Source organism: Giraffa tippelskirchi, chromosome 8, assembly GCF_054371585.1.
Source record: "Giraffa tippelskirchi isolate mGirTip1 chromosome 8, T2T-mGirTip1v1.2.pri, whole genome shotgun sequence".
NCBI classification, from domain to species: Eukaryota; Metazoa; Chordata; class Mammalia; order Artiodactyla; family Giraffidae; genus Giraffa; species Giraffa tippelskirchi.
The window spans coordinates 36,313,995-36,339,238 of NC_137282.1; the positions used below are offsets into that span (position 1 = coordinate 36,313,995).

At 45.9% G+C, this 25,244-nt stretch overlaps 4 protein-coding genes across 4 annotated transcripts; 1 reads left to right on the top strand and 3 right to left on the bottom strand.

Annotated features, from left to right (window-relative positions):
- Positions 1-585: 585 nt before the first annotated feature.
- Positions 586-5,295, bottom strand: LOC145518853 (sperm-associated antigen 11B-like). The gene is made up of 3 exons (XM_081523895.1): positions 5,123-5,295; positions 3,995-4,141; positions 586-1,001 (listed from the first exon to the last, which is right to left on the bottom strand). The coding sequence occupies exons 1-3, from the start codon at positions 5,175-5,177 to the stop codon at positions 868-870; spliced, it is 336 nt and encodes a 111-aa protein (XP_081380021.1). The 5' UTR covers positions 5,178-5,295; the 3' UTR covers positions 586-867.
- A 1,335-nt stretch (positions 5,296-6,630) lies between these two features.
- LOC145518948 (beta-defensin 104A-like) lies at positions 6,631-9,405 on the bottom strand. The gene is made up of 2 exons (XM_081524219.1): positions 9,348-9,405; positions 6,631-6,905 (listed from the first exon to the last, which is right to left on the bottom strand). The coding sequence occupies exons 1-2, from the start codon at positions 9,403-9,405 to the stop codon at positions 6,631-6,633; spliced, it is 333 nt and encodes a 110-aa protein (XP_081380345.1).
- Positions 9,406-13,490: 4,085 nt separating this feature from the next.
- On the bottom strand, positions 13,491-16,244 carry LOC145518949 (beta-defensin 15-like). Its single transcript, XM_081524220.1, has 2 exons — positions 16,196-16,244; positions 13,491-13,645 (listed from the first exon to the last, which is right to left on the bottom strand). The coding sequence occupies exons 1-2, from the start codon at positions 16,242-16,244 to the stop codon at positions 13,491-13,493; spliced, it is 204 nt and encodes a 67-aa protein (XP_081380346.1).
- A 1,211-nt stretch (positions 16,245-17,455) lies between these two features.
- LOC145518855 (beta-defensin 105-like) lies at positions 17,456-19,490 on the top strand. Its single transcript, XM_081523897.1, has 3 exons — positions 17,456-17,525; positions 17,864-17,905; positions 19,078-19,490. The coding sequence occupies exons 1-3, from the start codon at positions 17,456-17,458 to the stop codon at positions 19,203-19,205; spliced, it is 240 nt and encodes a 79-aa protein (XP_081380023.1). The 3' UTR covers positions 19,206-19,490.
- Positions 19,491-25,244: the final 5,754 nt, after the last annotated feature.

Below are 25,244 nucleotides of genomic sequence, written 5' to 3' on the forward strand. Positions count from 1 at the left end.
CCTCTGGTCTCCCACATTTCCTGTCCAGGCCCAATTCTTTTGTTGGAATGAACATTCCAATGCTCAAGTGTGATCATGTTCACACCCCTGGAGCGCCTGGGAACCTTCTCTTGTTTAGCTGTCCCAAGTCTTTAGTATAATGTTTGCTCTTCCTTTGACAATGTCACACACTTTTCCTGCACCCTCCTCATGTGATACTTGTCATCAGTCCCCCTCTTCTACAGTTATGCTGAGCTTTTCCACATTTTCTTAGCAAATCATTCTTTCAAGATTCCATGACTTCCTACCAACTGCACCCTTTGCCTGAGAATCTCTGCTTCTCTTTCGCTTAACAAACTCCTAATCATACTCCAAAATCCTGCTCAAATTTTCTCAGGAATCCTTTCTTAATTCTGTTTGTATTTATCTTCCCCACATGCTGGATACACGCACATTTTAGAATATGTAGCATCTTATTGTTTTTTATTTATTGAGATATCTTTCTCCCTACAAATTCCCATTTCCAATTCATTACATTTCCCAGTGCCTAGGAACCAAAGGAGGTACTCAAAAATATGTTTAAAATAAAAGAACAAATGATTTGAATGTTTTCCTGGGAGAGTTTATTACATCCACATCTACCAGTAAAAACTGTGTTGATTTGGAAAATATTGTGTATCTCAAGCTAGCTATTTTCTCTAAGATCACGTCAAAAGATCAAGTGTGGCAGTTTTCATCTTTTCCTTTGCTGCAGCGAAAGTTTAGACTGGCGCCACCGACAAAGCCACAGTTCCTCTCTGCTCAGCCTTTCAGCTCTTGTCCAAAACACCTGCATTAGGATGGATGGCCCAGGAGGCAGCGGACGGTTTTGGCTTCCATGTCAACACCTCAGTTCAAAGGTAAGCAGCAGGCATCTTTTTTTTTAGAGCAATAGCCTAATTGGAATTCCATGTAATTACAAAATTTTTGACATTTGCCATCGGCTTTTATGCACCTGACAACTTTGTATCCCGAGTCTGTATCTGTATAAAGAAACAGTCAATGTTAGCATCTTAAGACCATCTCAAGAACCAAACACTAGTTATCTTAACCCAAAGGTGTAGAGTGGAGGACAGCAAGGGATAGGAAATGGATTTCTTTTGTATACGATCTACCATCAAACTCAGATTCTTGATTCTGGCTTAAAAGTCACCTTCACTCTCCCTGAAAAATGAACTTTCAATTCAGAGGCAACTGGCAAGAGAAATGGTGAGGGATGCTTTAGGACACAAATGTTGTACTTTAAATAATCTAGAAGTTGTGCAGGGGGACAGAGAAGGACTCGTTGAGGCCAAGCGTGAAGTGCCATGGCCTCATGAGACGTGTTCCAAGTGCAGGGGCCCCTGAGGAAGGTGGGTGGAGCCACCCTGTGGGGGAGATGACACCCCTAGGCCCAGCAAGCAGGGGTGGCAGAGGGGAGAACTGCACAGAGTTAAAAAGATGTGTTTTCTCCCCACTGCTGTGAGAGAGTGCCTGGATCTGATACCTCAAACATGAGTCAAGTTACCGGAGTAACTGTATTGATATCTCACTCTGTACTTCAAGTACTGAAACTGGTAAACAAATTTTTCTCTTAAATAATATATTGTGGTGCAATGATGAAAGAAAAGGCTGGGAGACTTCCCTGGTGGTACAGTGGTTAAGAATCCGACTTGGCAATGCAGGGACATGGGTTCGATCCCTGGTCTGGGAACTAAGATCCCACCTGCCTCTGAGCAACTAAGCCTCCTGCCTGCTGTGACTGAGACCTGACCCAGCAAAAGAAATAAATAAATTAAAAAAAAAAAGAAAAAGTTGATGAACACAATGAAAGCAGAGGCACAATATCAGAGACTTAGCAGTAAGTGGGGAAGGTTTCTGATGGACACCATGCCCAGGGTGCTCTGTTTATCAGAGGCACTGCCGCTGATGTGAGATTTGACCTTTGAGATTTGAAGAGGTGTTACCCTCTTCCTGTCCTAATTTCTGTCATCAATAAGCCTTACAATTATTTGATTAGATCAATGAATCAATTGATCGGTCAAATTATCTTCTTATCACTTCATTTTCAGAACAATAGTCTTTTTTTTTTTTTTTTAACCTATAAAAACCTGAATGTAGGGAATTCCCTGGTGGTCTAGCGGTTAGGATTTGGTATTTTCATTGCCAAGGCCCTGGGTTTGATCCCAGTTGGGGAATTAAGATCTTACAAGCCGTGCAACACAGCCAGCCCCCACCCCACAAAAAAATAGGAAGAAAGAAACCCTGATACTATCACCGTAATCGAAGTCATAAACATATTTATCATCTCCAAAGATTGTTTGCATCATGGCTTCGATGGCAGATGAGCCCAAAATTGTCTCAATGCTGCTGAGAAATGTCACGTTGAGGGTGCCCTGCGCCAAAGCTGCGCAGTAGTCATTGTTAGGGATCCCTTTCTTTGGGGGATCCAACACTCCCCTATGTCACTCTGTGGCTTTGTCTAGTGTTCCGATCTACTCAAAATAATCCTGTCTTAGGGGGGCTACTGTATCCCTCCAAGTGCTCCAGTCTCAGGACGACATAGGTCGCTTGCTTTCAGGTTATTCTGGAGATGTGTGTACTGCCTGGTTGTCCTCTCCAGGTCCTTCCAGTGGGAGGCAGAAGCGGCACATAGCTGTCACCCAACAGGGGAGCTCATTCTCACTGCATCCACACCCAGCCCAGACCCCTATTCAATCTGCATCTCTAGTCACCAAAATGAATTCTAAAACATTCAGAAAACTAGTGCTCTGAATGGAAACAGACAAGATAATATTGCCGGCTCGGGAGGAAGACAGTTCTGAATCCACACAACTTTTCTGCTGCTTAGGTGGCCGTGATTTAAGAAAGCAACTCTTCAAGGAGCTGAGAGTTGCCTGACCTTCAAAAGGAGGTGATAGAGCCTATCTCCTAAGTGTGTGTGAGTTCTAGCAAAGCACCCAGCACATTGCAGGTGTTTATTATACACAAATCATTATCCTATTCATTAAAACGGGTGGGACATACTTTGGTCCTAGAAGCCTCTGGCCCTGGAATCTTCTAACCAATCAGTAGGAGCAACCAGAGGAAAGATGGTAGAGTATCTGGAGACCATTTGACTGGCCCAGCTGCTAACAACGCTGTCATCCCCACAGTCCACTTGTTCTTCTCAGTTTACTCATCTGCAAAGTGGGGACAACAATAGGGCTTATCTCCTAAGCCTATTGTGAAAATGAAATGAAATTATGGGAAGCAGTTGGAACAGACCCACATAAAGTGAGCAGAATATAAATATTATCATTATTGTTTGTGATAACGTCTTAGTCTTCTGGATTGCTTCCGTAACTTATAAGGCAAAATGATCCAGTGTTATGAATCTCCTGTACAATAAAGACAAGTTTATAACAATAAATAAGTCCACTGAGCATTTTTTTTCATGAAGCAAAACCAGTTCACCTGAGTATTGACTCAAGACATCATTACTGAGAACCTTTAACACGCTAAGTCCTGCTCTGCATGTTGGGCTTTACACAGTGAACGTGGCAGCTGATCTTGAATTCTCTGCTCAGGTTTACATTCTCCACTAGTTTGCACGTGACTTTGGAGACACAGGGAAAGCACACTGGGGACACAGAAGTCATGTGGTCCAGAACCTCCAGCAGGCAGATCACAGTCCGTGGACCACTCTGAGAGCATCACAGTCAGTCTCCAAGCCAGCTGTGTCACACTCTCTTTGCACTCTCTTTGCTTGATGCTCCCACGTTTCACAAGACCTTCGGGGGTCCTGCCCTGGGGGGCTGTCATACCCCTCCCTAACCTTCCCCACAGGCAGAGCAGACTAGGTCATGCACATATTGTCTCAGGACACCTGGAGAGTGTCCTGAGACCCTGACTCTCCAGCACCGCTCAGCCCACCCGCCCTCACGGTCACCTCCCATCCATTCTTCCGCTGAAGGTCCTGCCCATGGATCGATCCATCCCAGGCTCTGTCACTTACCCGGGAAGGGGGGCGTGCGAGGCAAGAGGTAGCGCTTTACTTGGTGGTGAAGTGGGTGAGACCTGTTTGTTCCCCGTCCCGGGGATTCTTCTTGCTTCCTGGGACCCTTGGGGTCCTGGTGGTTAGCATGTGTGACTCCGGAAAGTCCTGTTTCAGGGTAAACACACAGCAGAGAATGTTCACAGACTCGGGAGAGTGAGGGGCTTAAAGTCCAAGAGACGAGCAAAAAGTGGAAGTGAGAGGGGCGGGGGATCATCCATCAATGGACGGACGTGTCCCAGGCCTGCTGTCCAGCTTAGGTGACAACACGGCCCGTGCGCTTCCAAATTTGCTAGCTGGGAAGATCTCATGTTAAGTGTTGTAACCACAGGAAAATAATAGCACAGAGAGGGACACAGAAGCTCTGGGAGGCACAGAGGTGTCCGTCCCCTTGGCCATGGGGACAGGGCCACGGGTGTTTGCACATGTCCAAACTCATCACATTGTGCACAGTAAGTAGGTGCAGCGCCCTGTGTGAGGACCATACCTCAATAAAGCTGCAGAAACAGAAAGGGGAGGATGGATGGGGTGGGCTGGAAGAGGGGCACACGTGACCTGTGTGAGTGAGAGGCAGAGACAGAGATGAGCGATGTCTGAATGGGAAGTGGCCAAGCCTGAGTCCCCATGGAAGTCAAGCTGAGCAGCCGCCAGGCTGTCACCAAGGTAGTCGTGGAGACCCCCTGAATGTCAAGGTCCTTCCTGACACATACTGTCCTTCTCTGTACGGGAAGGAGGTGTTAAAAGGATGAGAAAGCACAGTCAGCCCTGGGAGCCTCTCTCCTGAGAAGCTGCACCCCCAGCACCTTCAGGGTGTCATTGACAGGACTCCCCTGGTGGTCCAGTGGTTAAGACTCTGCCTTCCAATGCAGGGGGTATGGGTTTGATCCCTGGTCTGGGAACTAAGATCCCACAAGCTTTGGGGGGCACCCCCCCAAAAAAACGAGTGTTCTTCACAAAGTCAGGCAGAGACTCCAGCCAGGAGATGGGCTCCCAGAGTTGAGTTGCTCAAGGCCCAGGGGACTCCTACCCTGAAAATGACCATTGCAGAGAGACCCTGGCCCTCAGGCCCAGGTCCTGTTTCTGATTTACCTGGAAAGAGCAGAGCCGCAAGGAGAAGGGTGGATGGAGCGAGGAATTGCTTCATGTCACCAAGGGGGCTGCAGCTGGGAAGTCCAGGGCTGGCCGAGGTGGGTGGGTGGCAGGGAGGGCTTCCTTTATAGCCGGGCTGGAGGGTGCCAGCTGGGAGGGGCTGCAGCCGCAATAGCTTCCTACTCACAAAAGGACATGGGTAGATGCATTATTTTCCCACCGCTAGTGCAACAAACATTGAGCCATTTTTCTCAGGAAGTAAATTATATGCCTGACTGCCTTGGGTAGGTTTGGTGAATAAGATATGTCAGGGGAAGAGAGGAGGAGGAGGAAGAGGAGAGAGGCAGGATAAACGGCATTAACAGAAAATCACCGGTTCGTTAAAATGACATAAATAAAGCTGTCATGGTACTGCTATCTTGTCCTCAGAATGTATCTTCAAAAATGATGCAAGTTTTACAGTATATGGGCAACTTATTTCTGCACGTTTGCCTATAAAACAACTCTGACTGAAGCAGACCAGCATCATTTGAACTCTGATTGGCTCTTAAACTGTGTTAAGGAGTTAGCACTGAATTTTCCAAGTATGGTAAGAGTACCTCTGGTCACATTAAAAAAAAAGTTATTTTCCCTGAGTTATATATTTCAAAGTATTTTCCGACGATGTGATAGAACATCGTCAGTGTTTTTGGAAACAGCCCAGGAAGGGGAGCTTATCGAGGAAGAAACAAGACTGAACCCGTGTTGACACCGGGTGACACTAACAGGAAGGGCCACTTTTCCTTTTGGGGAGAAAGGGCACAATCAACCTACCAGACAGTAGGTGGCATTGAGTACCTCTATTAGGAGAGACCAAATGACTGGTCGTTGTTCTCCTTTTAAGTGGCTGTTGACATTCGTTAGCAGATCACTGTTTCCCTGGGTGTTTGCAAAACAGTGACATTCTCTATCACCCCTCCTTCACTTATTAGCTGGACTACTCACTGAAGTACAGCTTGGGCAGGAAAGCCAGGTCCAGCGTTTTATCACACCTCTCACTTTTCAGGCTAAGGAGGCTGGGTGCGTCCACCTAGCCAGGGGCAGAGTCGCTCTCTGCTGCCATCTGCCGGATGGAACCCTCCACACACATCCACTGGGGTCAACCCTTCTCACAGAGCATCTCTGGTTTGTCTCCCTGGAGGTCTGTGTTCTGAATTGCAGTGTATGCCAGACAAATTGCACTCGGTATTGATTTATTCCATTTTAATTAACAAAAGAGACGTATAACTATTGAGCAGAACTGCTGATCAGAAAAGAAACTCAACGTTACAAGATCAATCGGTATGATTCAGGCAAAACAATAAAATGATGTTCACTTAGGCTTGTGGCGGACTGGACCTGTTTCTGGTTCATCTCTTTAAGGACTGAGACATTGCTGTAACCTGGTGCTGCCCTCCGCCAGGCAGAGGCCCCGTGCTCACTGCGTCTCCTGCCTCGGCTCTGCACTCATGAGCGCCCTCGGCCGGTCCTCACTCAACCAGACGACTGGTTCCGCCGGGGACAGTCCAGCGGGAAGTCCCGGAGAAGGGAGGCTCAGAGGTCTGGCTGGTGGCCATGTCTAAGAGCCAGGCTCCCCTCGGCTTTCTGTCCTTCAGAGGATTCAGGGAGGTGACATTCCACTTTTTCAAGCAGCACGGATAGGTGTTGGGGCATTTTCCAATTTTGAACTCTCGTCTCTTACAGTTCCTCCGGCAGCGAGCAGTCCCATGGCCGCATATCCTGCCTGCGTCAAGGTCACTTCCCACTAAATAACAGAATAAGGCGGCGTGATTAACTGTACCCGAGGACCAAGAGGCAGGGCTCTGGCAGCAGCCACTGGGGTGGTGGCACAAGATGGCGGCCTCCCCGGCGACCCCACCCCTCCACCTTCCTCGCTGATCGACCCCACCATCGGATTTGCTTCCAGCATGGCTTTATTTATTTAAGTTACTTGGTTCACGTCAAACTTCTTTTTTAAAATCCCTGCAAAAGTTTGCGATTAATTTTTTTTATTAAATCCAGCCAAGCCTGTTAGCTTGGCCCACAGAGCTGTGCTGCTCGGAGCCTCGGCCTTCTCTTCCGCCTCCAGCTGCTCCCCAGCGGCCCTCGCTCGCCCACAGCCAGAGCCCCCTGGACTCCTCCGGCTCCTGCACACCAGCCCCCGTCTGTCTCAGGGGCCCCCCACCTGCACCCTTCCCTCTGCCTGGAACACTTTTCTCCTCTTCCCACGAACAACCTCTCTGAACCTTCCGCTCTCCACCTCAGTGTCAATGGCAGGGAACTCTGCCCGGTCCTCTTCGTGTGGCTCAATGCCCCAGAACTATTGTCTTCCTGATGTAAATTTTTTTTTTTTAGTTCTTTCATAACCTGTATCCCAAATTGTAGTTTTTTTGTTTGTTTGTTTGTTTTTTAAGTAATTCGGTCTTCTCAGTTGAATTCCAGGTACCCTGAGTGGGAGGAAGATATTGTGTTCATGCTCACGATTGCACACCCAGGACAGGTACACACATGTGCTTCATAGTGACCTGCTGGGCACATGCCTGGAGAGACTGGACTGGAGTGAGTAGAGGAGTATAGGATTGGGGAGAAGGAGGTGGGATCCTGATCCTGTGACCCTTGACCAGAGCAGAAGCGGGAGAGGCGGTTTCCTCACTCAGTGTGTGCTCTGAGGCTGAACAGCTAGCTCTCAACATGACAAGCTGGTCGCATCTCACAGCGGAGCCAGGGGAGCCCTGGAAGCACAGGTGACGGTGGTGGGAAGGTGGATGGTGGACTGAAAGAGCCTCCCTCCAGAAGTTTGCTTGAACCGGCTCTATAGACAGGTGCTTCCTGCCCTCGGCAGGAACCAGAGGAAAGCATTTCACAGTCGACCGAGTGATACTAGGTCTTTCTTATATAACTGATCATCCTCCTATGTACCCACTTTCCCACTTCATGGGCATTTCAAGGGGCTGCAGGTATGGAAGAGCCAGAGTCACCGAGAGGAGGAGCAGCAGAGATGTGGACGGGTGGTCATGGCAGTCTGGACTCCACTCCCCCACTCTCCCCCAGAATTGCCCGCGTCCTGGGGCCTTTCTCAGGCTCAGGCTGTAGTGGTCACCCTGCCCCAGCCCTCAGTAGCCAAACGCAGGCAATGGTGACCAGCTCGACGTGAACATCCCCTGGTCCTGGAGGGACCCCAGACCCAGGTTTCTGTTGCAACCGGTTCTTCATCTTATGATCACAGGTCAAAGGGAAGATGGTTTTTGATAAATAAATTACCACCATACTTTGACAGGCCTAGAATATGCTGATAGCAGGACTTCAAAGAGATGTCCGTGGGAAACAGCACAGAAAGAAAGAACAAGGAAGGAAGAGTTAAGCTAAACATGAATCCTCCAGGATAAAGAAATAACCCACGTGAATTACTGCAGGAACTCACTCTAGATGGGGACAAGGTTGGGTACCCTTTGGAGCCTTGGAAATCCACCAAGTGGTTTGGAGAGGATCAGGGAGTTTCTCCAAGTCAAACAATCGGTGTCATCCCAGCACAGCTGGACTTGAGGCTCGGAGGAGCTGACTTGCCCTCACTGTGTTGTAGAGCATGTGGCTCGGCCTTTAGGAAGCAGGAGTGAGAGTCCCTGCTGAAGCTAACAGTTTGCCTCTGGGTACACAGATTACCACAGCGGTCAGGAGATTGCCGACATCTCAGTGTAACTTAGAAACTTCTTCAGCAGAGTCCAGAGGCACCTGCTATTTGTGTTATCCATACATTTCTGTTCTGCCTACCGAAATCACAGCATTTCTCTTCATCCTAACCCTCAGACTTGATATGAAAATTTTAGGAGTGTGAATGGGGTCCCTTTCTGTGCAGATCAAAGGTTTTTAGGAGCAGATGGTGGCCATTGATGGGAAGGGGAGAGGCATCTCTTTCCACAAAATCCCAAGTGAATAACTGCAACTGTCCTGCAATGCAGTCAGGACGGTTAGTGAATCCCCCAGTGACATCTAAGGTCCCTGCGTTTCTGAGTCATGAAGCTCACTGCCAGGAAGTGTACACCAGCCCAGCCTTTCACTGCATATTACTCCTGGTCTCAATCAGGGCTGAGAGTAAAGACTGATGGAAGAAGGTTGCGGCCCCTGCAGGATGTTTATTCTTAGTCAAGCTTTTTCTTCACCCCCTGTCCTCTGCAGTTCCCTGGGTTTCTAGCTGAGAGTCTCTTTTTACTTGGAGAACCTTGGGAGAGCAGAAGAAAAGGGGTTAACAGCAGGACAAGGATCCTCATGGTCCCTTGGTCGCTGGAGAGACAGAATTGAGTCTGCAGGCGTCACCACAGAGCAGGAGAGGAGCAGCTCTGTTTACGGCAGAGCGATGCTTTAAGACTGCCCATGCTTATCAAAAACAGCATTTATTGGGACTTCCTTGGTGGTCTAGTCATTAAAACTCTATGCTTTCAATGCAGGAGATGCAGGTTTGATCCCTGGTCCAGGAACTGAGATCTCACATGCAGTGGAACATGGCCAAAAGAATTTTAAAAAGCAGCATTTACTGGTGAGCACTCACGCAGCATGAAGACAGGTGCTAGGAGACAGTGGCCTGGAGACAGTGCTCAGGATGGGAAGGGGGTGAATTACTGTACGGAAAAGACCCTCGATGAGGAGTTGTTTGTGCCTCCACTTGTTTCCCCATCTGAAACAAGAATTGGATCTAGATGATCTCTAAGATATTCTTTGATGCAGATGAAAGGACCTGCAGTTCTGTTTCAGTTCAACTGGCATTAAATTGCTCCAGGTAAATTGCAGCCTGGGGCTTCTTGTTGACATTATAGCAGAGGCAAATGGGGACGCAGTCTGTCATTCCCAGGCCCACTCTGCAACAAATATACAGAGATCGATAAGCACATAATGTGAAAGAGAAGGATGGTGTGAAGGCGGGAGAGAGCTCAGCATATTTCGGGGACAGAAAACCTGTGGGATGAGGACAACGGGCACCTCCAAGGAGCAGGTGAAAGGGATCAGGAGAGAAAGACGCTGACGCAGCATGTGCCTGCGGAGGCTAAAGGCGGGGGGTGGGCAGGTCTGGGCAGGGAGAGTCTGGGACCCTGTTTTGGGCCTCACCTCCGTGGAGGCGAGGTGGGGGCGAGTAGGAAGAGCCTGCGACTGCAGCGCAGCAGACAAAATGGAGCGTCCACGGATGTAATCCGTGGGCTCTGCCTGACCGTCAACAGCTTGCATGCATGCATGCATGCTAAGTCACTTCAGTCGCTTCTGACTCTGTGCGACCCCATGGACAGCAGCTCACCAGGCTCCTCTGTCCACGGGATTCTCTAGGCAAGAATACTGGAGCGGGTTGCCATTTCCTTCTCCAGTCAATAGCTTAGGCCTAGTGATCGTTGATGATGAGCCTCAGGGAAAAGACAGCCTAAATTCAAGGTCTGACTGGGAGAGTCTGATAAGCAGAAGTGGAAAGTCCTGAATGCCCCAGGTCAAGATCCAGCCCCCTCCTGCTGGGTTTTAACTCCAGAAAATCCACCAAGTCATCCCAGTGGAAAAACCAAAAACAAACCCCCACTGACTCTGGCAGGAAGAAAGGAAGAGTAATTGTGTGAAATAGGTCCAGAGACTTCTCTACAAGCGCTCACTCCCCGGGGAGAGCATCACTAGAGCCATGACCCATCCTGGAGAAGGGGCTTGCCCCCCAACCTTGTCCCACCAGCCTTCCTGCCTCACCTCAGTTGGGGGGGGAGGGGGGAGATAGGCTGAGAAATACTTGTGAAGGTGGCCCTGCAGAGACACAGGGCAGGAGAGGACTGGGCTTTAATTGTAAGATTATAAACTGCTTTCCTTCCCCATATCCACGGGGCTCCAGTGTAGGAACAACAGATCACAGATGCAACAGCTGCATATACAAACTATTTAAAAAGGACTTGTTTGAGTGGAGTGAGTCAGACAGGGAAGTAGAAACATCATATGACATCCCTTATATGCAGAATCTAAAAAGACATGATACAAATGAACTTATGTACAAAAGAGAAACAGACTCACAGAGAATGAACTTATGGTTGCCAGGGAAAGTTTGCGATTGACATGCACAGACTGCTGCATTTAAAACGGATAAGAAAAAAGGACCTGCATAGAACAGGGAATGCTGCTCAACGTCATGTGGCAGCTTGGATGGGAGGGGAGATGGGAAAGAATGGATACATGTATGGGCTTCCCAGGTGGCTCAGTGGTAAAGAATCTGCCTATCAATGCAGGAGATGTGGGTTCAATTCCTGGGTTAGGAAGATCCCTTGGAGGAGGACATGGCAACTCATTCCAGTATTCTTGCCTGGAATATTCCATGGACAGAGGAACCTGGAGGGCTACAGTCCACGGGGTCGCAAAGAGGTTTGGCTGAATCCCTTCGCTGTTCACTTGAAACTATCACAGCGTTGTTAATCAGCTATGAGTGCTAAGTTGCTTCAGTCGTGTCTGACTCTTTGCCACCCTATGGACCGTAGCCAGTCAGGCTCCTCTGTCCATGGGATTCTCCAGGCAAGAATATCGGAGTGGGTTGCCATGCCCTCCTCCAGGGGATCTTCCTGACCCAGGGATCCAACCCAGGCCTCCTACATTGCAGGCGGATTCTTTACCACTGAGCCACCAGGGAAGCTCTTTTACTGGAGTGGGTTGCCATGCCCTCCTCCAATCAGCTATATTGCAGTACAAAATAAAAAGTTAAATAAAACATAAATAAAAAGGAGTTGTTTCCAGGGAACCCAAAAATACCAGGGAAGACAAAAACAAGGATGTCAGAGGAAGCTGAAGCTTCTGACACCTACAGCTGCAATAAAGGGTAAACTCAGCCCAACTCCCAGTCAGATTAACATAAAACCTGACGCAAGTTCTCATAGTCTGAGATAACTGTCCTAGGGTACAACTGCTACATCCTTTGGGCACTGGAAGTGTTAAGTTTTTAAAGAGGATACCAAACTCTTTCCAGAATGCCTGCACCATTCCACATTTCTATCAACAACATAAGAGTGATCTAGCTTGTCCACATTCTAGCCAGGATTGTCTAGAAATAGTGGTCACCAATTATTTATTTTTATTTTTGCCACTCTGGTAAGAGTATATTGATGGTTCATTGTGATTTTAATTTACAACTCTCTAAATGTTAATGATATTTAACATCTGTCAGTGAAGTATCTGTCACATGTTTACTTTCTAATTGGGTTGCTTTTTGTTTGTTTTTACTAATGAGTTTTGAGAGTCCTTGATATATTCTTGATATTAGTTACTTGTTTGGATATATGGTTTTCAGACACTTATCCCCAATCCATGGTTCATCTTTTCAAACTCTTAACAGGATATTTTGCAGAGCAAATTTTGTGAGGTTGCACGTATTTTCTTTTTATGGATCTTGGTTTGTTAGCAAGTCTAAGAACTTTTTGTGTAGCCCTACCTGCTGAAGATGTTCCTGTGTTATTTGTTTACAGTCATCTGTGACTCCACAATTGTCTCAAAACAGAAGGATGTCATTAAAAGGGACATTGATTCCAATAGGATTAAGCACATTGGCCTTGAGGAATTAAAAGGGAGGTAAGGCAAGATTTCTGACCCAGCAGGGAACCCAGGTTGGATCTTAAGCCCAGGGAGCATGACAGGGAGTCCTTACCTGTCCTGAGTCCTTGGCTTTCATATTACCTCATTCAGGTAAGGACTGAACGAGGTAACATGAGAGTCTAGAGTCCAAAGGTGATCTGGCGGTTAGCCAGTTCCTAGGAAAATAGTAGAAAGGCAACGTGGAACCAGAATCCTGGTCACTGGAGCTACTAGCAATTATAGAGATATTGACAATCTCTGTGTCCATCAGCATCTGATTCCAGACTTATAGATAAGGAACAAGTCCATAGGAACGGTCTCCAATTACAATTAAAGGCAAGGAGTCAAGATGATAAATTTAGACAGGTGTGTAACACAGGATAGTCCTTGATAAATTGATTGTCTATTCATATATCATTAATATAATTATCCATGTAGATATGTGTTCATTTCTCTAACTACCCATCATCTATCTGTCATCTGTCTATCTCAGGAGGTTGGTAGAGGTTGACGACGGCCTGAGAGAGAACTAGAGGTTTGTTAATTACAATAACTTCTAGTCCCCTTTTAAAAAGAAATATCAGGACAAGCCCCTTATCAAAAAACTACAGAAAATTAAGCCAAGAGTCGGGGACCATCAAGGTTAGCTACTCATATTCCCCTTCTAAGTGAAGCACTTGACAAAGGGATCAAAGACAGTCATTTATTTTTATTAAAGTGTCTTCTTACTGAAGGCCAGATTAAAAGCAAGATGGAGCTGGGTCATCCGTGTTGCTCTGGGATCCTAACTGCCTTCCTTATTTATCCCACACGGTTGGAGTGCCACACAGCATTTCAGAGACTTCTGGCAGAGACCTAGAAGTTCTTCATTTATCTGACAAGAGTCCACGCATTTCCCTTTAAGCCTGTAGCACTTCTCGTCAAAAAATCCACTCCTGGCTACACAAGGAGGGAAAGAGCCACCTGGATTAATTCTTCTCTCACAGATGCCTAGTTACCAGGTACAGTCATTTAATTAACCAGTGAGCGTTTCTTTATGAGTTGTTACAGTGCCTCAGCTCAGTAAGTGAGATGGCAGTGGGGGAGTGTTTCCCATTTGACTTTCCTGTTGTTTTGTCACACAGGATGAAAGGCCAGGAAGGACAGGTCTGTCTTCTAGCATGTCAGATTAGGTTGGGTTGGGAGAGGGGGAAGCTTTGGGAAATAGAAGCTAATGTTCTTTTATCAAAATCTGTTGGGACATCATCAACTTGTTCTTATAAACACCTGTGTTGGTAAGCTTCCCCAACACACTCGCCAAGTGCTATCTGGTGAAGGTGGAACAAGACCTGAGGCTGGGGAGATGTCCCAGGATTGGAGTGAAAAGGAGTAAATGCATAGAAAGCAAAACGTTTACTGTAGAGGATAGAAGTTGGGAGACTGCTTTAAGAGGCTCAGTCTCATTTTCTCCCCACGTTCCATCAAAAGTGTTCAAGACCAGGAAGGTGGACTGTGCTAGGAGTGGTTCTCCCAGACTTTCCTTCTGCTGCTCTGCACTGGAGGCCAGTTCTGGCCTTAGTACTCAGTACAAAGCAATCATTGGAGTAGCCAGTCTCAACTTAAAGACAGGCAGTGCATCTTTTCTTTTTTTTAACATTTTGTTTTGCTTATTTTTTATTTTTTTGGCCATGCCATTCCGTGTGAAATCTTAGTTCCCCAACCAGGGATCAAACCCATGACCTTGCAGTGGAAGCACAAAGTCTTAACCACTGGCCTGCCAGGGAATTCCCCAGGCAGTGCATCTTAGCAGTATCAACATTTTAGAGTTGCACAATTTGGGTGTATGTAATGAAAGTGTCAGATGTACACAAATTGCAATTCATGTCAATTTATAAAGGCACCTAATTCACATACCTGTAAAATTAAAACCAGATGGATTAGTGTCAGCATGTGTGCTAATCATATGAGCATCAGCATGTAAGTTTATAAGTTTAAATACCCCAGTATTTCAAAGCTCAGTGAACGCTGGCTCCCACCCCAGGAAACTACACTCCCTCTGCCGTCCTCACAGTAGAGGCAGGGGCGCTCAGGCCAGGGGCGCTGGACCTCACTCTGACAAGAGTCCTTGTTTTAGGTCCAGTTCACAGTGATGGCCCAGAAAGAGAAAGCCTCCGGAATGAGCACGCACCCTTGTGCCTACAGGGCTTCTTCTGGATCATCACAGACACCATCTAGAGGGTGACATAACCCTGTGCCTGCCTGTGTGTGCATGCATGGCTCATTGATAGGTAAGTTTCATTTAGTTATGTTAGACAACTTTATAGTATATCATCTTGTGTTCACTAAGCATGAGTGATCTAGAAAGGGTGCCTTGGTCAGTTTCCAACATGTCCACCAAAGCCAGTGGAAGGAACAGTTTAGGTGCTAGATCCCCACGTGAACTTGTCCCAGAATCCGCTCAAACAGGGTGACCGCAGAGCAGACCAGAGACATGCACAGCTGCCATGGGACTTCTGAGCATCATGTCAGGGGTATCACTGGTATTTGGCACAAACTCAGACTCACTGTCGGTTCTAGAAAGCCCTTCGTTCAGCTCTCTGGGATGTGGGACGAGCCTAGCCTTGGACTATAATTTTGGGTGGGATCCAAATGGAGCCCTTGGAGGTCCTGGGGTTGATGCCAGGGGTTCTGATTGGGAAAAGACCTTTCCCCTCACTGGGGCGAGACAGACCCAGCTTCACATCCTGGCTTCCCTCCTGCTTCTCTGCGGGACTTTAAGGAGCTGTTCAGCCTGTTTAAAGTTTAACTTCTACAGCTGTGAAATACATGTAACATGTATTCATGTATTGAATTATGTAACATGTATGTAACATGTAACATGTATTTGGCTTGGCCTTCCAAGCCAAAGAGGGTTGCTCTGAATATCACTAAATTAGAGGTAAGACAGAGTCTCCCTTAAAGGCTCTGGCGCTGGAGACAGAAATGCATTTCATTACATGATGGCTTTGTCTCAGCATCCAGCACTACAGCCTGTGATTAAGGAACGGCAGTTTAAGCTTTCCTGTTTTAAGTGATAACACCATGACCAGTGTGATACACAGCGTCTCCAAGCCCCACCCCCTTTTCTCATCCATTTGTTCCTTCCTCTATCTCTCTTCCCTCCCGGTCTTAATCTCTATCACAACTATTTTTTAAGAGATCCATCGACGGCTAACCTTGCTTTTAATTTTTTTTCCAAGTTTGTGAGCATAAGACTGAGGACCAAAAGGTATCTTTTCCGGCATATCGTGATGTCTTCAAACCTGTGACAGCCCATCCTAGACAACAACAAATGCAAAGGATTTGCAGCAGAGGCATTAGAGGAAAGGAGCCTCTGGTCCCCTCTGCAGGGCTCCTGGGCCGAGGGGGTCACAGCATTCTAGAGCTGACTGTGCCCGCTGCTCACTGAGACAGATCCTCTCTCCAGGCCTCCACCTCCGATAACCTTCCCTGCCAAAGTGCTCGTTTTACCTGGGGCCAGAAAGAAGAAGACAGCAAAGAGAAAGAGGGATGTCCTCATGACTTGCAGGTCTCGAGAGATCAGCACAGTGACCAGGAGGAAGGAGCAGCCAGCACCCACATTTATAAATTTCTCCAGCCCGACAACCTCTTGATCGGTGAGGCGTGGCAGAAGCAAAGATGTGCCTGTGCTCCTCTCAAGGTGGCCCATGGACACTTGGGTGGAGAGAAAGACCTGAACTGTCCACTTTAGCCCTCCCCCTTGGGAGAGAGGGAGCGCGATGCCTCTCTTTAGGAAAATGTGGAATTAGGGGGATATGCATCCATCCGCATCGCCCCACTGCTATGATGACTGCTAATGTCAAGATACCTTAGAAGTATTTGTTGAAACAACCATAAACCTCCCCCAGAGAGGGGATATATGTATACATATGACTGATTCACTTTGCTGCACCGCAGAAACTAACACAACATTGTAAAGCAACTATACTCCCATAAGAATTAATGAAATCAACAACAACAAGCCAACCACAAACCCCTCAAAAGCTATGTTATGGGAAGGTGGTTTTCATACGTGATCTGGATAAGCTCACCAGTTCACTTCCTCGTGTTCTGCTGACATCAATAAGTGACTGAACATATAAAGACATTCGAGAAAGCAGACACATTTCTGAGCAGAAGAATTCGAATCGGTACTTGTAGATACTCCCGATCCAGGAGCTAGAGCTTAATTACTTCCGTTTAAAGGAAAGTGAGTTGCTTCCAAAGAACAGACTGTGGAAGGAGAACAATCACGTAAGACTGGGGGAGCCTGGCAGGCACAGCCCATCAAGTGGTCAAGGTCAGTCTCAGGCGGGGTCCGTCACATTGGCATTACGTAACCCTGATGTGATGAACAGGTTGGGAAGGACACACCACCCCATGCTCTCCTTCTCCAAACCCCCAACCCAGTCCCCATCGGGAGAAAACATCAGAGAAACTGGAATCCTGCCGTTTCCCATGTAGCCATGTCCTACTGTGACTTTCTCTGTTTTGACAAGTGAACCACGGTCCTTTCTACCAGCCCAATAGGCATTCCCCCAACACAAGACCTGTGGAGGCCAAGGGCATCACCCCGGTCCTTGATCCTGGGAAACGGAGCATGTAAGTGTGCTTTCTTTATGGATTCACTTCACTGACCAAGAGCACATTGCATTACTTTCAAATATAAGGGAGGCTCTCATCCTCTCAAAGGAATCCCAAATCTCCCTTCTGAAGAGTCTTCCCGCAGAGATGGCACTGAGCAGGAAGATGTTTTATTTTGTCTTGGCCTTTTTCTTGCTGTTGGCTCAATTTCCGTCAGGTAAAGGAGAATAGATGGGATTGTGATGGGGCAGATCATAAAGCTTGATGACCCTTCTATGTAGCACCCCGAAGAGGAGAGACAGTCAGCTCCCCCACTGCACATCTCATGGCAATTCCTGAACCGGCAGTAGCATTTTCTAAAAGCAAACTATGATTCCTTAAAAAAAAAAAGGAAACGTATTGGATATCAGGAGTTCCAGCCTTCAAAAATAGAGTAAAGATTGAACCTCTGCGAGCTGGGAAAACTCTCACACAACACTGTCGTGTGAGAGTTTTCCCAGTGTTATTTCCCTGCCTTGGTTTTCATATTCAAAATGTGCTTTGTTTTGAATTTAGGGTGCCGAGCAGGACTCCAGTACTCCCAGCTACTTTCAACAGGTAAGATAAATCCCTTTTTTACTTTTAGGAACTTTGGCCCTGTCAGGTATCTCGAACTTCCAGGGACAAGGAAGCTGGAAATAGAACTGCCTGATATCCCAGACCAACTGATATCCAGACCAACTTCACCTGTTCTTCCTCTTGTTCCAAGCATCATATCTGGTTTTTTCCATTTCACAGAGAAACCTCTTTGTTACTGGTTTGTCATCTCGGTCATGGAGCTTTGGATTTCATGGCTGTTCTCAGGAGATCATGGTACTAACTAAACCAAGGTCACAGGACCAAGCTTGTACCAGCCAATTAACACTGCTCTGAGAACACACCTACCCAACTCTTAACAGCCTCTGCTCCTAAATCCAGTAAACTGTGTCCCGAATGTATACCAGTGGTCTAAGAAGGGAGTCAGGGTGGTTCAGTGAAAATCCATCATGACTGCAGATGACCTGTTCATAATGAATACCCCAGTGATCTTTTTTGTAAACTCACCCAGTAGAGGAAAAAAGCATATTATAAACAGAACTGAAAGAAATATTCCTGAGTAATTCTAAACAACATGTAAAAGTGTTCAGACAGAATTTCAGAGTGGGAGAGCGACTAAGGTTGCCTCTATCACTGAGTGCTTACTAGGTACCAGGCAAACTCTTAACAACTTTATGTGCATTATGTCATTTGATCTTCAAAACATCCCTTTGAGGCAGATACTATCATAACCACCACTTTTACAGAAGACGAGACTAAGCAGTTTCGTGAGGACACATGGCAATTACCTGGGCTAAACAAAACTGAACCTAAGTCTTGAAACTCTACCCTCAAAGCTCTTTCAAAACCACAAGCTCTCTCTCCCATTTTCATTTTGTAACTTTTGCAGCAGCATCAGGTATGTATTTTTGTGTAGTTCTGTACCATACATGACACTGTCCATCTGTGTTTATACTTTTGACCCATGCAGTTGTTAAACACATGGAGACAGGGACTGCATCTTCCTCTTGCTTAAACATTAAACTCCCCAACTCTCTTCTGAAAAAAGTGGAGGTCTTTGGAGAAGTCCAGGCTGTTTCTTGCAAACACTCTTTATAGTCATAAACACAAACCCTCCCTTCTTCTCTGGCCTGGGGCCTTCCCCCGTTCCTAGAGAGCCTGTAGGAGGCCAAGTCAGCAGCTCTCTCTTGCAGGTGACATGTCTCCCTGTGAGTCGTGCTGGCTTGGTCGGGGCAAATGCAGGAAGATGTGCACTGAGGACGAGAAGATTGTCGGAAACTGCAAAGTGAACTTTTTCTGTTGCCGGCGGAGGGTCCTGTAAGCCACACCAGCTCTCTTCTGAAATGGGACTGGATGTTCCAGGAAGGTGGAGACGAGTTATGTAGCCTAACCTAGTCACACAATGAGTGTGAATTCAGGATCATTCTCATTTCCTTCTCCCTTTGTTTTGTTCCTTTGCTTCTTTTTGAAGATAATCTCTAAAAAGGTTGCCAGGGAAAGAGAAGGCAGGAAAGGGGGAAGTAAAGGGTGTGCAGACCACCACCATGTTCTGTGTATTCATCCTTATGGACTAACTCTAACACAAAATAAATGGACATGGCACCCATATCACTGGTAATGGAGTTATAATTCTGTAACAAATTACTTTTTTCCACATCATTTCTTTTTGTACCAATGTATTGTCACTCACTTACTCTAATACTTATGGTGTATTTTTATTGACTATCTTTGACATAAAACTATGTAAATTTAAGACATACATACTAATTTGATAAATTTCTATATTATGATTCTGTTGTAGTGATGTTGAGCACCTCTATCACAGGATATACTTATCCTTTCTTTGTACTGTTCAGATAATTAAGTTTTAGTCTCTCAGCAAAATTGTCATCTGTATTCATTATACTGTGCATTAGATCTCTATGGCTTATTTACTACCTGTTGCAGGTTGGTGCCCTTAAACAACATTGACTTCAGCCCTCCACCTCCCATCTCCTGATAACTACCATTTTACTCTGTGTTTTACAAGTTTGGCTTTTTTAGAGTCCACATATAATAGGTATCGTTCAGTACTTGTCTTTTTTTGATGATCTCACTTAGCATAATGTGTTCAAGGTCCATCTACATGGCATTAAAACGGCCAACAGGTACTTGAAAAGATGATTAACATCACTACTCCTCAGGGAAATGCAACTCAGAACCACACCTCACACCACTTAGCATGGCTATAATCAAGAAGACACAAGACAACAGGTGTTAGAGAGTGTCTGATGTGTATTTTTTAAAAACATCTCACATCTGCTCAGTTAAGGTCCAGGACACCAACTTGATGTTTCTATTCTCTTGCAATCCCATGGACTGTAGCCTGCTAGGCTCCTCTGACCATGGAATTCTCCAGGCAAGAATACTGGAGTGGGTTGCCACGCCCTCCTCCAGGGGATCGTCCCAACCCAGGAATCGAACCCAGGTCTCCAGTATTGCAGGCAGATTCTTTCCCTTCTGAGGCACCAAGGAAGCCCTTCTCTTCCTGCCAATGGATGAAATGCTACAGAATAATTTAAAATATTCAACATGGGATATGCATAAATGGTTGACTCTATCTTTGTCTTATGAAAAAATCTTCAGTTCACAAAATAAAGGTCAAAATGATTGGCCCTACTCAAACTTGCCCACTCAGTTTTAATATGTGAATATGTTGCTCCACATTTGAGAGGACCATGGCCTCATTGGTCTTTCTGTGTTCAGATCCACACCTGTCTTTCTCATACTTTGCTCTGTATAACTGGCATATTGTCTGCAGAGTACATTCTCTAAGCTTTCTGGTTTTTCTGGCTGGTACCAGTCAATTGCAAGTGCTTGGCAGATGAAAGGTGGATAAAAGAACAGGAGAACTCAGGGTTTCCCTCCCTCGCTATCTCGCTTGGCTTCAGCTTCTGCATCCTTGCCTCCCTCACCAGAAGTCCTACTTCAGGCCCAGCCCCCACCGTCTAGTCCTTGCTCCTGGGCTCAGGCCAGAGCCTCTTGTTTTTCCTCCAGCCATCCGGCAGAGGGGCATTTCAGCTGTGGCTAACATTAGGGGTTGCCTCACTGCTCCCATTCTACAAGTTCAGTTCTTCCAACACTTTATCACCAGCTGTCCAAATTAAATTATTTCTTCAAGCTTCTGGCGTGGGAACCATTTCATGTTTGACATGAATGTAAATAGGTCAGACAACAGAGCCTGACCATTTACATTTGATCAGTTGTTCTCCAGAAGAGAGCTAAGACAGAATGCCTGTGGGGCTCCACAGTGCTGCCTTCATTTTCACAGGAAACAATTCAGGGAAGTGGCAAGTGGAGGATCTGGTCCTAAAAATCTGGGTGAGTCACCATCTGCCAGAGGATGGTCCTTCTCCCCGGATCTCCACAGTGAGCGTGCAGCTGATGACAGAACGTCACAAAGCCAGGGTACTCCTTATTCATCCCACATCCCATACTGCTTGACTCCAAAAACTGAAAGTATTCTGGATCCGAACTGATGCTCTTTTACAGAATTCATGTACATGTCTCAGAGTCCTACGGAGTGGTGGGCCAGTGGCTGTGCCCTGCTATCACCTTAATCATTACCTTAAATAGCATCCAGAGTCAGACGGCTTATGGTCTCAGCGGGCATCTCTCATAAACGCTCAACCATTCACAAATTTCCCTTCTTCCTCTTGCTCTCTCCTCTCTTCCGTACTTTGCTCCTTTTAAAACTTCTCTATTCAGTTATCATGGGAAATAGATGGGGAAACAGTGTCAGACTTTATTTTTTGGGGCTCCAGAATCACTGCTGATGGTAATTGCAGCCATGAAATTAAAAGACGCTTACTTCTTGGAAGGAAGGTTATGGCCAACCTAGATAGCATATTTAAAAGCAGAGACATTACTTTGCCAACAAAAGTCCGTCTAGTCAAGGCTATGGTTTTTCCAGTGGTCATGTGTGGATGTGAGAGTTGGATGGTGAAGAAAGCTGAGCGCCGCAGAATTGATGTTTTTGAACTGTGGTGTTGGAGAAGACTCTTGAGAGTCCCTTGGACTGCAAGGAGATCCAACCAGTCCATCCTAAAAGAGATCAATCCTGGGTGTTCATTGGAAGGTCTGATGTTGAAGCTGAAACTCCAATACTTTGGCCACCTCATGCGAAGGGTTGACTCATTGGAAAAGACCCTAATGCTGGGTAGGATTGGGGGCGGGAGGAGAAGGGGACGACAGAGGATGAGATGGTTGGATGGCATCACTGACTCGATGGACATGGGTTTGGGTAGACTCCGGGAGTTGGTGATGGACAGAGAGGCCTGGCGTGCTGCAATACATGGGGTCGCAAAGGGTCGGACACGACTGAGCGACTAAACTGAACTGACTGATTCAGTTATCTCTTTTCCCCTGAGACACCCGGTCCTTCCTACAGAATAATATAGTCTCAGCTCACACTAACTTCTTGTTACTTGAAAAGTCAGTCCTTTCAGATGTCAAGCCTCAGATAAGTGTCTGTTGATTCCTCAGTAAATTATGGAGAGCTCTGATTACTGCTTTCCACTGAATCTTCTGAAGAGGAAGGTTCTAGGTGATGGATGGGGCAGAGAGAAGTGACAAGGAAGAGAGACCCTGAGGCTGGGTCGCTCCTACAGTTTCTCCACTTGAGTTGGTCTACACAGTGCTCCTGGTTAGCGAGGATTGAACTCCGTCAATTCTGAAGCTGTAGCTTTTGTCAGCCTTATGCTAGATGGCTATTACCCTTTCCTGGTTCTGGGGTCCACTTCAAAGCCCTCTCACAATAACTGGAAGGAAACGACAGTGCCTACAGAGCAAGACGGATCAGTTTGGCCCGAATTCCCAAAAGGCAGAGGACAAAACACTAAGTATCATCAACTTCCGCATTTCTGACTGAGGTGCTAGACCGCAAAGGTAAGGAGAGTAAAGAGGCTGACCTCAAAACGTGTTCGGAAACCCTTAGCCCTGTACCTACTTGAGGGTATAAAAGAAAACTAGAGAGGGCAGGGGCAGGCTTCTCTGTGGTGCCGTGACTGTGCCTTCACTCAGCCTCTCACAGGGAGAGGTGAGGAAAATATCACGTCCACATCAATGCTTAAGAGACTGAATTCAAGGAAGGCTACCTGGAGAACTAGACATGTCACCCTGTAGCGCTCACGTCTGAAAAGAGCTGTGGCTGGGGCCGCCTCTGATGGTAGGACAAGACCAGAACAGCGCAGAGTAGCTGCCCTTAGGATATTAGGCAGAGAGATGGGTGTGATTTTCATGGACCACAGAAAGGAACGGGGTGAGGATACACCATGGGCACAGTAACCAAGAGAGAGCTGTAAGAGCTATACTAGAAGCAGACAAGACAGACTTTAAGACAAACCAGCTACTAGAGACAAAAGAACATTTTTGTAAAGAGTTAACCCCATGAGACCTCATCTATGGCCCAGCCCATCCAACAACAGCAAAACACATTCTCTCGAGTTCACATGAAGCATTCTCTAGGATTGGCCATATGTTAGGCAGAAAACATCCTCAATATAAAGAGTTGAAATCATAGAAAATATGCTCTCCAACCACAAGGGAATAAGAGAAGCACACTTAGGAAAGTCACAAATGTGTTAAAATTAAACCACACACCCCCAAATAAATAATGAGCCAAAGAAAAAAATCGTAAGAAAAAGTAGAAAATATTTCAAGGTGAATGAAAATGTAAAAAAAAAACCACAAAACACAAAACTTATGGGATGCAGCTAAACCAATGCTTAGAAGAAAAAAATTATAGTTTCAAATGCCTTATATTTAGAAAGAAGAAAGATATCAAATCAACAAACTTATTTTCTACCTTTAGAAACTAAAAATGAAGAGCCAACTAAACCTTTTTTTGAGTATTTGGAGCTCATCCTGTACTTTGGAGTGAAAAGATGCCCTTTCAAAGCCATCTTTTGATTAATAATATTCCTATTTTATGTAAGCAGTTGAATGTTTAGGCAGACAGTTGTTAATAACATTTTCTATTATTTTGCTGGTAATGGCAGTCTTGTGTGTGCAGTCTTTTGACCTCTACTTAGCAACAGAAGGCAAGTTCAGGCTGGGAACACTTCTTTATCAAGAGATAAAAAGCCCACACAGCCTGTATTGGGCTTGTATCCTTGCATGGGAATACCTGCCCCTCTTTCAGGCCTCCAGAATGCTCTTTTATTTTCTTATTTTTTTTGGCCACACTGCATGCAGGATCTTATTTCCTCAACCAGACACTGAACCCACGCCCCCTGCATTGGAAGAGTGAAGTCTTAACCACTGAACCCCTAGGGAAGTCCCCAGCTATAAGTAACTTTGATTCTGTCCTTGTGTCTGTCCTAAGTTTAGCAAGGTGGCAGATTATTTTTATGTATTTATTTTGGGAGCTTTAACTGTTTCATGCCACGTTGCAATCAGAGAACTCATTCCATTCTGGTCCATTTTTCCAAGTTTGACTTCTCCAAAACATGTCTGTCTTTACTGTAACTGTCATGTCCTTCGGGTAGGTTGTTTTTTTCCTCCAGACTTTGACTTGTTATCAGTGGAAACGATCATCTGTTAGGAGCTCATTTCAGTTTATTAGAAATGGAATTCCTCATTTGATTTTTTTCATGTTTCTTCCTTTATAAACTGGGCTTCCCTGATAGCTCAGTTGGTGAAGAATCCACCTGCAATGCAGGAGACCCCGGTTTGATTCCTGGGTTGGGAAGATCCACTGGAGAAGGGATAGACTACCAACTCCAGTATTCTTGAGCTTCCCTTGTGGCTCAGCTGGTAAAGAATCTGCCTGCAATGTGGGAGACCCAGCTTCGATCCCTGGGTTGGGAAGATCCCCTGGAGAAGAGAAAGGCTACCCACTCCAGTATTCTGGCCTGGAGAATTCCATGGACTGTGTAGATCATGGGAACTCCAAAGAGTTGGACACTACTTTCACACTTTCACTTTCCTTTATTTAATTGCTCTTTCACGTCTTTAGTCCATTTTTCTTTAGAAATGTTTATTCTTCTGTTAATGATTTAGAAACCCCTTTATATCTTATTTCATTTCAAATCTTTTGGACAACTCCCTTACTTAAAACCCTTTGACGACTTTCCTTTTATTTTAGGATAAAATTCAAATTTCTTAGTAACATACAAATACACATGGTATTTACTGTTCAACACATATTTGCTGAATGAATACTATTCCCATAAAATATAAACTATGGGCATATGTAACACTAACATTATTACCCTTAATAATAATGTCTTACATGTGTAAAAACTTTGAACATTTAATGACAGTTCTCATACTGATTGCTTGATTATTCACAAGTTCCTCTAACCAGCCAGCTATCAAC

Excerpts from the sequence above, each read along its gene's own strand:
- LOC145518853 (XM_081523895.1), bottom strand. The coding sequence starts at position 5,177 with ATGAAGCAATTCCTCGCTCCATCCACCCTTCTCCTTGCGGCTCTGCTC. Across the intron at positions 4,142-5,122 it reads TGCGGCTCTGCTCTTTCCAG|GACTTTCCGGAGTCACACAT; the intron begins GTAAATCAGAAA and ends ACCCTGAAACAG. Across the intron at positions 1,002-3,994 it reads TCGCACGCCCCCCTTCCCGG|ATACAGACTCGGGATACAAA; the intron begins GTAAGTGACAGA and ends TTCTTTATACAG.
- LOC145518949 (XM_081524220.1), bottom strand. The coding sequence starts at position 16,244 with ATGAGGACATCCCTCTTTCTCTTTGCTGTCTTCTTCTTTCTGGCCCCA. Across the intron at positions 13,646-16,195 it reads CTTCTTCTTTCTGGCCCCAG|CCAGGAGTGGATTTTTTGAC; the intron begins GTAAAACGAGCA and ends CTCCTTGTGTAG.
- LOC145518948 (XM_081524219.1), bottom strand. The coding sequence starts at position 9,405 with ATGAGGATCCTTGTCCTGCTGTTAACCCCTTTTCTTCTGCTCTCCCAA. Across the intron at positions 6,906-9,347 it reads GCTCTCCCAAGGTTCTCCAA|TGGGAAGTGACCTTGACGCA; the intron begins GTAAAAAGAGAC and ends TCTGTTATTTAG.
- LOC145518855 (XM_081523897.1), top strand. The coding sequence starts at position 17,456 with ATGGCACTGAGCAGGAAGATGTTTTATTTTGTCTTGGCCTTTTTCTTG. Across the intron at positions 17,526-17,863 it reads GTTGGCTCAATTTCCGTCAG|GGTGCCGAGCAGGACTCCAG; the intron begins GTAAAGGAGAAT and ends TTTTGAATTTAG. Across the intron at positions 17,906-19,077 it reads CTCCCAGCTACTTTCAACAG|GTGACATGTCTCCCTGTGAG; the intron begins GTAAGATAAATC and ends TCTCTCTTGCAG.